The sequence below is a fragment of the Coregonus lavaretus genome (genome assembly GCF_964263955.1).
Source record: "Coregonus lavaretus genome assembly, chromosome: 28".
NCBI lineage: Eukaryota > Metazoa > Chordata > Actinopteri > Salmoniformes > Salmonidae > Coregonus > Coregonus lavaretus.
The window spans coordinates 4695228-4706029 of NC_140015.1; the positions used below are offsets into that span (position 1 = coordinate 4695228).

Here is a 10802-nt window from a genome sequence, read left to right on the forward strand (position 1 = left end):
GTCCTCCATTTGCTATTTAAGTGCATAGATGACATGTATTTTTCCCCCCTGTTTCGAGACAGGTGCATGATAATGGTCCATTCTAAATCAAAACAAATTTCACACATATATAATTTAGTATATGTAAAGACAAGATTGGGTGACAATATTAGCCTATCACTTGTGAATGATGCCCAGCTTGTGTGCAGTAAGGCAGGAAACACCACATGCCTTTTTCCCCCGACTTTTTCAAATCATAGTCGCACACCTCATGTAGCCTAGCCCATAGACCTATATGTTTTGATAAGGTTTGTAAGTGGCCAAATAACTTATTTAAATTAGGCACATTAATCCACTTTACAACAGGTGTAGAGCCTAACTGGCATACATACGCAGCGAATGAGTTTCAAGTTTGGGGAAGATAGTTTACACCATTAATAGGAGTTTGCAATGAGATCGATCACACCGACAAACTCATTGCATTTTGGTACACCAGAAGTACATTAATTTCCAATAGAACGCTGCATTTGCCTTGCAGCATTGCTTTGCAGAGGCAGTTGCAGTGAGTTCTGTGTGGTGCATACGTTGGATTTATCAAATGTATGCATCAAATTGTATACATAGACGGCTTAACAAACAGTAGCAGAAGGTGAATGTTGAACTTTTGTTGCACACATATCCAGATGATGCTGCGTACCATTTTATGCAATGACGCTGTAGGTGTGATCGAAGCGTTTTGACTTGCTGCGGGTTTTACCATCTGTTTGTCCCCTGTGGATACTAGCTATTCCGCTCCAGAGTCAAGTGTTTGATTACTTACAGAATATGGTCCCATGTTGCTCCAGTCTATGCACATACAGTGCATTGGGAAAGTATTCAGACCCCATGACTTTTTCCACATTTTGTTACGTTACAGCCTTATTCTAAAATTGATTAAATTGTTGTTGTTTTTCTCATCAATCTACACACAATACCCCATTATGACAAAGAAAAAACTGAAATATTACATTTACATAAGTATTCAGACCCTTCACTCAGTACTTTGTTGAAGCACCTTTGGCAGTGATTAAAGCCTCAAGTCTTCTTGGGTATGACGCTACAAGCTTGGCACACCAGTATTTGTAGAGTTTCTCCCATTCTTCTCTGCCGATCCTCTCAAGCTCTGTCAGGTTGGATGGGGAGCGTCGCTGCACAGCTATTTTCAGGTCTCCAGAGACGTTAGATCGGGTTCAAGTCCGGGCTCTGGCTGGGCCACTCAAGGACATTCAGAGACTTGTCCCGAAGTCACTCCTGCATTGTCTTGGCTGTGTGCTTAGGGTCGTTGTCCTGTTGGAAGGTGAACCTTCACCCCAGTCTGAGGTCCTGAGCGCTCTGGAGAAGGTTTTCATCAAGGATCTCTCGGTACTTTGCTCCGTTCATCTTTCAAATATAAATTTGCTGTCTTCTAAATAAACGTTTTTTGCTTAGTCATTATGGGGTATTGATGAGATTTTTGTTTATTTAATCCATTTTAGAAAAGGCTGTAACGTAACAAAATGTGGAAAAAGGGAAGGGGTCTGAATACTTTCCGAATGGACTGTATATACCCACAGAGTTTCTAAACCCAGAGGCGCAATATAGCAAGACTTCCAGGAACGCTTGCCAAACAGACCAGGCCCGGGTTTGGGGTTTGATAAGTCAATGAGAGAAGTTAAAAATGATTCCGTGGTTGTACATTTTCTCGAAATCTAAAGGCACAACCTAGATTCGAGCCAATGTCTTAAGAAGTTTAACATATTTTTACTCCAACCTTGTGAAAGTGACAAACTGACATGATCACTTAGTACTGACCGAAAGGTTGCGTGTTTGAATGTCATCACGGACAACTTTAGCATTTTAGCAACTACTTGCTGCTTTTTAGCTACTTTGCAACTACTTAGCTAGAATCTTAGCTAACCCTTCCCCTAACCGTAACCCTTTAACCTAACTCCTAACCCTAACCCCTAGAGCTAGCTAATATTAGCATTAGCAACCTAGCTAACGTTAGCCACAACAAATTGGAATTCGTAACATATTGTACAAATTGCAATTTGTAACATATCATACAAATTGTCATTTGTATACGAAATGGATGATGGACATCTATAATTTAATACATAAAGTGCTTTCAGAAAGTATTCACACACCATGACTTTTTCCACATTTTGTGTTACAGCTTAGATTTTTTGGTCACTGGCCTACATACCATACCCCATAATGTCAAAGTTGAATAATGTTTTTCGAAATTTTTACAAATTTATAAAAAATAGAAAACTGACATACAGTTGAAGTCGGAAGTTTACATACACCTTAGCCAAATATATTTAAACTCAGTTTTTCACAATTCCTGACATTTAATCCTAGTAAAAATGCCCTGTCTTAGGTCAGTTAGGATCACCACTTTATTTTAAGAACGTGAAATGTCAGAATAGTAGAGAGAATGATTTATTTCAGCTTTTATTTCTTTCATCACATTCGCAGTGGGTCAGAAGTTTACATACACTCAATTAGTATTTGGTAGCATTGCCTTTAAATTGTTTATCTTGGGTCAAATGTTTCAGGTAGCCTTCCAAAAGCTTCCCACAATAAGTTGGGTGAATTTTGGCCCATTCCTCCTGACAGAGCTGGTGTAACTGAGTCAGGTTTGTAGGCCACCTTGCTTGCACACGCTTTTTCAGTTCTGCCCACAAATGTTCTATAGGATTGAAGTCAGGTCTTTGTGATGGCCACTCCAATACCTTGACTTTGTTGTCCTTAAGCCATTTTGCCACAACTTTGGAAGTATGCTTGAGGTCATTGTCCATTTGGAAGACCCATTTGCGACCAAGCTTTAACTTCCTGACTGATGTCTTGAGATGTTGCTTCAATATATCCACATAATTTTCCTTCCTCATGATGCCATCTATTTTGTGAAGTGCACCAGTCCCTCCTGCAGCAAAGCACCCCCACAGCATGATGCTGCCACCCCTGTGCTTCACGGTTGGGATGGTGTTCTTTGGCTTGCAAGTCACCCCCTTTTTCCTCCAAACATAACGATGGTCATTATGGCCAAACAGTTCTATTTTTGTTTCATCAGACCAGAGGTATTTTCTCCAAAAAGTACGATCTTTGTCCCCATGTGCAGTTGCAAACCGTTGTCTGGGTTTTTCTTATGGTGATTTTGGAGCAGTGGCTTCTTCCTTGCTGAGCGGCCTTTTAGGTTATGTCGATATAGGACTCGTTTTACTGTGGATTTAGATACTTCTGTACCTGTTTCCTCCAGCATCTTCACAAGGTCATTTGCTGTTGTTCTGGGATTGATTTGCACTTTTCGCACCAAAGTACGTTCATCTCTAGGAGACAGAATGCGTCTCCTTCCTGAGAGGTATGACGGCTGCGTGGTCCCATGGTGTTTATACTTGCGTACTATTGTTTGTACAGATGAACGTGGTACCTTCAGGCGTTTGGAAATTGCTCCCAAGGATGAACCAGACTTGTGGAGGTCTACAATTTTTTTCTGAGGTCTTGGCTGATTTCTTTTGATTTTCCCATGATGTCAAGCAAAGAGGCACTTAGTTTGAAGGTAAGCCTTGAAATACATCCACAGGTACACCTCCAATTGACTCAAATTATGTCAATTAGCCTATCAGAAGCTTCTAAAGCCATGACATAATTTTCTGGAATTTTCCAAGCTGTTTAAAGGCACAGTCAACTTAGTGTATGTAAACTTCTGATCCACTGGAATTGTGATACAGTGAATTATAAGTGAAACAATCTGTCTGTAAACAATTGTTGGAAAACTTACTTGTGTAATGTTCAAAGTAGATGTCCTAACCGACTTGCCAAAACTATAGTTTGTTAACAAGAAATTTGTGGAGTGGTTGAAAAACTAGTTTTAATGACTCCAACCTAAGTGTATGTAAACGTCCGACTTCAACTGTAGGTTAGTATTGTGGAGTAACTACAATGTTGTTGATCCATCCTCAGTTTTCTCCTATCACAGCCATTAAACTGTAACTGTTTTAAAGTCACCATTGGCCTCCTGGTGAAATCCCTGAGTTGTTTCATTCCTCTCCAGCAACTGTATTAGGAAGGACGCCTGTATCTTTGTAGTGACTGGGTGTATTGATACACCATCCATAGTGTAATTAATAACTTCACCATGCTCAAAGGGATATTCAATGTCTGCTTTTTTTTTGTACCCAACTACCAATAGATGCCCTTCTTTGCGAGGCATTGGAAAACCTTCCTGGTCTTTGGTTGAATCTGTGTTAGAAATTCACTGCTTGACTGAGCGACCTTACAGATAATTGTATGTGTGGGGTACAGAGATGAAGTAGTCATTCAAAAATCATGTTAAACTCTATTATTGCACACAGAGTGAGTCCATGCAACTTATTATGTGACTTGTTAAGCACATTTTTACTCCTGAACTTATTTAGGCTTGCCATAACAAAGGGATTGAAAACGTATTGACTGCAGACAATTCAACCTTTTCGTTTTTAATTAATTTCTAAAAACATATTTCCACTTTGACATTATAGGGTATTGTGTGTCACCCAAAATCCCAATTTAACCCATTTTAAATTCAGGCTGTAACACAACAGATATGGAAAAAGTGAATGGGTGTGAATAATTTCTGAAGGCACTGTAATCGTTTTTCTTTAGTGTATTACACAAAGCTGAGATTGACTTTGAAGTCCAAAGTGTAGGAATACAGGTGAAATCAGTCATTGACACAGACATGGTGGCGTAGCAGGAAGATCGTAATGCTGTGAACCAATAGGTTGTGAGTTCAAATCCCAGGTGAGGACATGTTGAATAATAATGACTGTGTAAATAAACATACACAATGTAATCATATGTGTAAGTGTGTCAAATATCCTATGTAAGTGGAAAACACTGTGGCTATTTCGTGATGTTCTGGGGACGTCCTAATGACTTTGCAGGGCATCATGTGAGAATTTTAATCAACATGTGAAACTTCTTGTGAAATATTCCTAAATCACATGTGCAAAACATGGGGACATTTCACATGTGACATCATGTGATTTTCCACCTGTGAAATGTTTTTTTCCCCCCTAAGTGTATTGAAATGAATCGGGAAAGGTAAAACATTTCCAGTATGCCACATTGAAGAAGCAGACGCGCCACTGGGCATTTCCCAACAGACACACAGCAGACGCACTCACAGCCAGCTAAAACTTGCGGTCCAAACTAGAATAAGGAGGCGAGCAATGAGCAATTCCGTGATCGTGGACGTTCTACTGGTTCCGACCAGATTGTGTCTGTGGTTTCAGTCTGTGCTGTACTGGTTTCTGGTGTATGGCACGGCTGGAATCACAGCCGTACTGGTTCTTACCCGGATCGCATGGCGGGCACTGAAAGACCCGTACGGGACCTTCCAATGGACTGTCCGCACGAAGCAGCCCGCCTGTCTGCGTGATCCCACTCTGGGCAAACACAGCTACTTTTGGGGCAGGGTAAGAATGGATAGGAGTGAGAGAGAAACACCGCTATTGTCAGCATAAAATGTGCTACTTTTATATTTTATTGCAGTGTCAACAATTGGTGAGTACTTTCTGATTTCCCTAAAACGTATGGAAATCAAATCTGTTTGTGTGGGATAGCAGGGGAAATAAAATATAAATGGGTATTTCAAGTGAAATACAACATTACGCTATCTGTTTATCTGACTGGAGAATTGCTCAGCTGACTAAACTGTGCAAGAGTTGAGGGGTTGTACCTAATTTTAGTTTGACCACCCACTCCACCTCCCTGGTTACATCCCAAATGGCACCCCACACACGACTTTTGACCAGGCCCCATTGCACAACTTTTGACCAGAGCTCAATGGGCCCTGGTGAAAAGTAGTACACTATCTAGGGAATAGAGTGCCATTTGGATCTAGGGAATAGTGCCATTTGGGATACACACGCGTTTCAACCTTTATCTAGCTCTGCTCTACTCTAATATTAGAAGCTGGAGGACAGACAAATATGTAAAAAGAACAGGGTAGTTCTGCCAAACACTTTCACATTTCCAGAGTTAAATCCCCCCCTCCTCTCCTCCCATCTCCCTCTCCCTTTTTATCACAGAGCTCTGGTTTGAGGTTCCATTATGTAACCAAGGGAGACAGCAGGAAGCCTCTAATGCTCTTCCTTCATGGATTCCCAGAAAATTGGTGACGTCCACACACTCCACTTTTATTACCGCATTATCACATAACATGTCATATTGTACATGACAGTGACACGTCTTACTTACAACGCATTATAATTATATCATAATACAAATATACCTGCCAACTTTAAGTAATGTTTCATCCTATCTCCCGACATCTCGGTCTCAGGTACTCGTGGCGCTACCAGCTGTGTGGGTTTAGTGGGCAGTACCACACGGTGGCGCTGGACCTGCGTGGCTGTGGCGACTCTGACGCACCCTCCCAGCTAGAGGACTACTCTCTGGAGAAACTCTGTTACGACATCAGGGACGCCATTGATGAACTCGGTACACTACGTGTTAGTGCCTCGGTATACCATATGGGCTATTTAACTACTGGCCCTCGAGGGCTTAAGTTCTGCTGGTCTATCCTTCTAATCAGGGAACTGGGACACCCGATGTGTGTGGTCTCTCTGCCCAAGCAATGAACTATCAGCTAGAAAAGAAAACCAGCAGTATTTGAGGGCTGAAGGCCAGTAGTTTAATTTCCCTGATATACAGTAGGCTATGTATGTATACTTCACTGTCTACTGTATATGACAGACGGAACAATTAGTAGTAAATAGCCTACATTGCTAGGAGAAATGGTGCTATAGAACTAAAAGGAGTTCAATGGCCCTCAAAGGTTCTATATAGAGCCACAAAGCACCCTTATTCTTTAGCAGTTTATTGTTTCTTCTGGGACTTCAGGCCACACCAGTTGTGTGTTGGTGGGCCATGACTGGGGTGGTATGCTGGCCTGGCACTTCACGCTGGAGAGGCCTGACATGGTGCAGCGACTGGTCATCATGAACGCACCGCACCCTGCCTCCTGGCTAGGTAATGATGAGTGTGTACCTGTATGTGTGTGTTTCTATTACTTCCCCTTATGGGTACTGAACTGTACCCTACCATTTTCCAGAGAATAGAAGTATATTGGAAATGTCCTAGCTGGCTATGTAATAATGTGATCTCTAATTTTTCCACCTAGATGCAGTGTTGAGGAGACCCTATGAGCTCCTGCGCTGTGGTCATGCCTGCTTCTTCCAGCTCCCTCTACTGCCAGAGTTCACTCTATCACTGGAGGACTTCAAGGTAGTGTCTATGACACTCACACAAGCATAGAGGCACTTTCTCTTCTTGAATATGACTCATATATGTACATTCATACACACTATCGAAGTTTGCCTGGCGCAATGGAACCAATGGGATGGGCAGGTTTTGTACTTTTGGGACTATCTGCCTCTCCAGGCATGTTCGGTCAAACGTTCAAAGTATTTGAAAGAAACCGAATACTATTTGAACCCATGCCCTGTCCTCCCATAGAATTGCATATAAAACTAATTTATACGGGCTGTTTGAGTCCTCCACCCTGTTTTTTCATGATTACCGGTCATGGTACCATGGTTCTCCTCCTCTCCTGTGTTCCCTTGTCCAGTTGGTGCGTAGTCTGCTGTGTGGAGGTCGTGGTGGCATCAGGAACCGTGCCCGCAGGCTGACTGAAGCTCAGCTCGAGGGATATCTCTACCACCTGTCCCAACCTGGTGGGCTGACCGCACCCCTCAACTACTACCGCTCACTACTCAGGTCAGAAGGATAGCTGCCCGCCTCAATATCCTTTATGATAAAATGTGGACTATCAAATAACAAGGAGTTAATTTGATTTGTGGTCTTGTATGTAGAATTCAGTTTTTTCCACCAACATACAGTATCTGGCACTGAATCACCACCTTGGTGATTTTGTTCATGCAAACACCACAAAAAATCCAAATATACAAAAGATGGACAGGGAAATATAGAAAGAAAATAGCATACCGGTACTGTTTGTTTGGACCAGGAAAAACTACATAAGATCAATATGTTTTATAGAACCTTTTATAGTACATTTAATATGATTCCAGTAACGCCCTTTACAAGCACCAGGAGGTGGAGGTTCCGTGCCTGCTGATCTGGGGCGAGGCTGACAGCATCCTGGTGGAGGGGATGTCTGGGGGCACCAGGCCCTACGCCCGGGGGTCCGTCACCCTGCACACCATCCCTGGGTGCAGCCACTGGGTACAGCAGGACCAGCCAGAGACGGTCAACCGGCTGCTGTGGGAGTTTCTTCTGGATAGGGAAAAGGACGTGGAGCGCTGCTCCGCACGGAGAGGTGCAGGCTGGGCCATCAAGTGGACCAGAGAGTAAATGGATGGTGGTCCTGACCTGCTGGGAATCAGGATTGGGGCCAATTCCAGCCAATTCAGAAAGTAAACCCAATTCCAAATGTTCCTAATTGAAAAGCATTTAAGGGAATTTGAATTTTTATTTATTCCTGAAATGACTGGAATTGAAATAGAATTGACCTCAACCCTGCTGGGAATCACCACTATAACCGTTTCACACTACTGTGCCGAGCGGAGCTGGCCTGGTTACGCATCCACCATTGTTGCTGGAACCGTGCTAGAAAAGACCATGTAAAAAGAAAATATCTAAGCCAGCACAGTATGGTTTGGGTCAGGAGGATAGTGTGAAAAAGGTATTGCGGTTTTGTCTTTTTTCTGTAGCTACAATTGTAATGTGTTGTATTTCTGCCATCTCTATTATTCTCACTGACTTCAGCCAGTTCCTATTGATACAGTGGCCCTGTCTATCAACCTATTGCCATCATAACTGTATCACGTTACCATAACGATGCGGCCGTGTAACCAAAGCAAACCCAGTCACTGGCTGGACATTAAGACTCCTGGCTACAGACACAATGCCCCCGTCCTGCATCAACTGTCTACATTTCCAAACCCATGGAAATAAATTAGATTCAATCATATCGATTGGTTTCCAATTCTGTTGATTACTTTTGTCTGCCATGTATTTTTCCTGGTTTGATCCAGTCCATAGTGTTGAAGGATGATGGGTGTCAAAGCATCCCTGCCGGATTCTATGCATCTTTGCGGTCTGTAATCCACCTATGTGTGATCTACCTTACCTACCTCCATCTATATTCTACCTGTAATATACCTATGTTTAAAACATTCACACTTAAATCATATCAGCAATCTCCTTCCTCTGATTGGTAAACACTGGACGTATAGAGGAAAACACACACCTGTAGGTAACCAACAACGGCCAGCTGTTGGGAGTGTTGCATCACAAAGGCTAGTTTTAATGATGATGATAATAAGCCATCTGTTATTGGGTCACTAAACTGATGGGAGGTCACATGGGGTTATCCAGGAACACACTGGGACCAGAAATTGGCCCAGGCATTTACACACCGGCACATTTTTTACGCAAAAAAACCCCAATTTAGACAGGCCCACTGGTTAAAGACTGACCAGCTTATTTGTCCAAACTGCCCTATGGACAGTCAATTTCTCGGGGTATCTGGCTGTTCTTAAACAATGTGGAACCCCAAACCACATATACAGTCGTGGTCAAAAGTTTTGAGAATGACACAAGTATTGGACTTCACAAAGTTCTCTGCTTCAGTGTTATGAGATATTTTTGTCAGATGTTACTATGGTATACTGAAGTATAATTACAAGCATTCCATAAGTGTCAAAGGCTTTTATTGACAATTACATTACGTTTATGCAAAGAGTCAATATTTGCAGTGTTGACCCTTCTTTTTCAAGACCTCTGCAATCCACCCTGGCATGCTGTCAATTAACTTCTGGGCCACATCCTGACTGATGGCAGCCCATTCTTGCATAATCAATGCTTGGAGTTTGTCAGAATTTTTGGGGTTTTGTTTGTCCACCCGCCTCTTGAGGATCGACCACAAGTTCTCAATGGGATTGAGGTCTGGGGAGTTTCCTGGCAATGGACCCAAAATGTTGATGTTTTGTTCCCCGAGCCACTTAGTTATTACTTTTGCCTTATGGCAAGGTGCTCCATCATGCTGGAAAAGCCATTGGTCGTCACCAACCTGTTCTTGGATGGTTGGGACCTTTTGCAGAATATCAGTCTGTCACTGATATTTTTCCTGGAGAGAAGTGGCTTCTTTGCTGCCCTTCTTGACACCAGGCCATCCTCCAAAAGTATTTGCCGAACTGTGCGTGCAGATGCACTCACACCTGCCTGCTGCCATTCCTGAGCAAGCTCTGCACTGGTGGTGCCGCGATCCCACAGCTGAATCAACTTTAGGAGACGGTCCTGGCGCTTGCTGGACTTTCTTGGGCGCCCTGATGCCTTCTTCACAACAATTGAACCTCTCTCCTTGAAGTTCTTGATGATCCGATAAATGTTTGATTTAGGTGCAATCTTACTAGCAGCAATATCCTTGCCTGTGAAACCCTTTTTGTGCAAAGCAATGATGACGGCATGTGTTTCTTTGCAGGTAACCATGGTTAACAGAGGAAGAACAATGATTTCAAGCACCACCCTCCTTTTAAAGCTTCCAGTCTGTTATTCTAACTCAATCAGCATGACAGAGTGATCTCCAGCCTTGTCCTCGTCAACACTCTCACCTGTGTTAACGAGAGAATCACTGACATGATGGCAGCTGGTCCTTTTGTGGCAGAGCTGAAATGCAGTGGAAATGTTTTTGGGGGATTAAGTTCATTTTCATGGCAAAGAGGGACTTTGCAATTAATTGCAATTCATCTGATCACTCTTCATGACATTCTGGAGTGTATGCAAATTGCCAT

At 42.7% G+C, this 10802-nt stretch overlaps 1 protein-coding gene across 1 annotated transcript; it reads left to right on the forward strand.

The window, feature by feature from the left end:
• Positions 1-5117: 5117 nt before the first annotated feature.
• On the forward strand, positions 5118-8980 carry LOC311104118 (epoxide hydrolase 4). Its single transcript, XM_084145790.1, has 7 exons — positions 5118-5459; positions 6075-6160; positions 6329-6486; positions 6889-7017; positions 7169-7272; positions 7616-7764; positions 8079-8980. Exons 1-7 carry the CDS (start codon positions 5214-5216, stop codon positions 8359-8361), a joined length of 1155 nt encoding a protein of 384 aa, XP_084001916.1. The 5' UTR covers positions 5118-5213; the 3' UTR covers positions 8362-8980.
• The last annotated feature ends 1822 nt before the right edge of the window (positions 8981-10802 follow it).

What these genes read in the sequence shown, in the direction of transcription:
- LOC311104118 (XM_084145790.1), top strand. Translation starts at nt 5,214, where the DNA reads ATGAGCAATTCCGTGATCGTGGACGTTCTACTGGTTCCGACCAGATTG. An exon ending in GGACGCCATTGATGAACTCG is followed by an intron (nt 6,487 to 6,888) that starts GTACACTACGTG and finishes CTGGGACTTCAG; the next exon opens with GCCACACCAGTTGTGTGTTG. An exon ending in TACTACCGCTCACTACTCAG is followed by an intron (nt 7,765 to 8,078) that starts GTCAGAAGGATA and finishes ATATGATTCCAG; the next exon opens with TAACGCCCTTTACAAGCACC.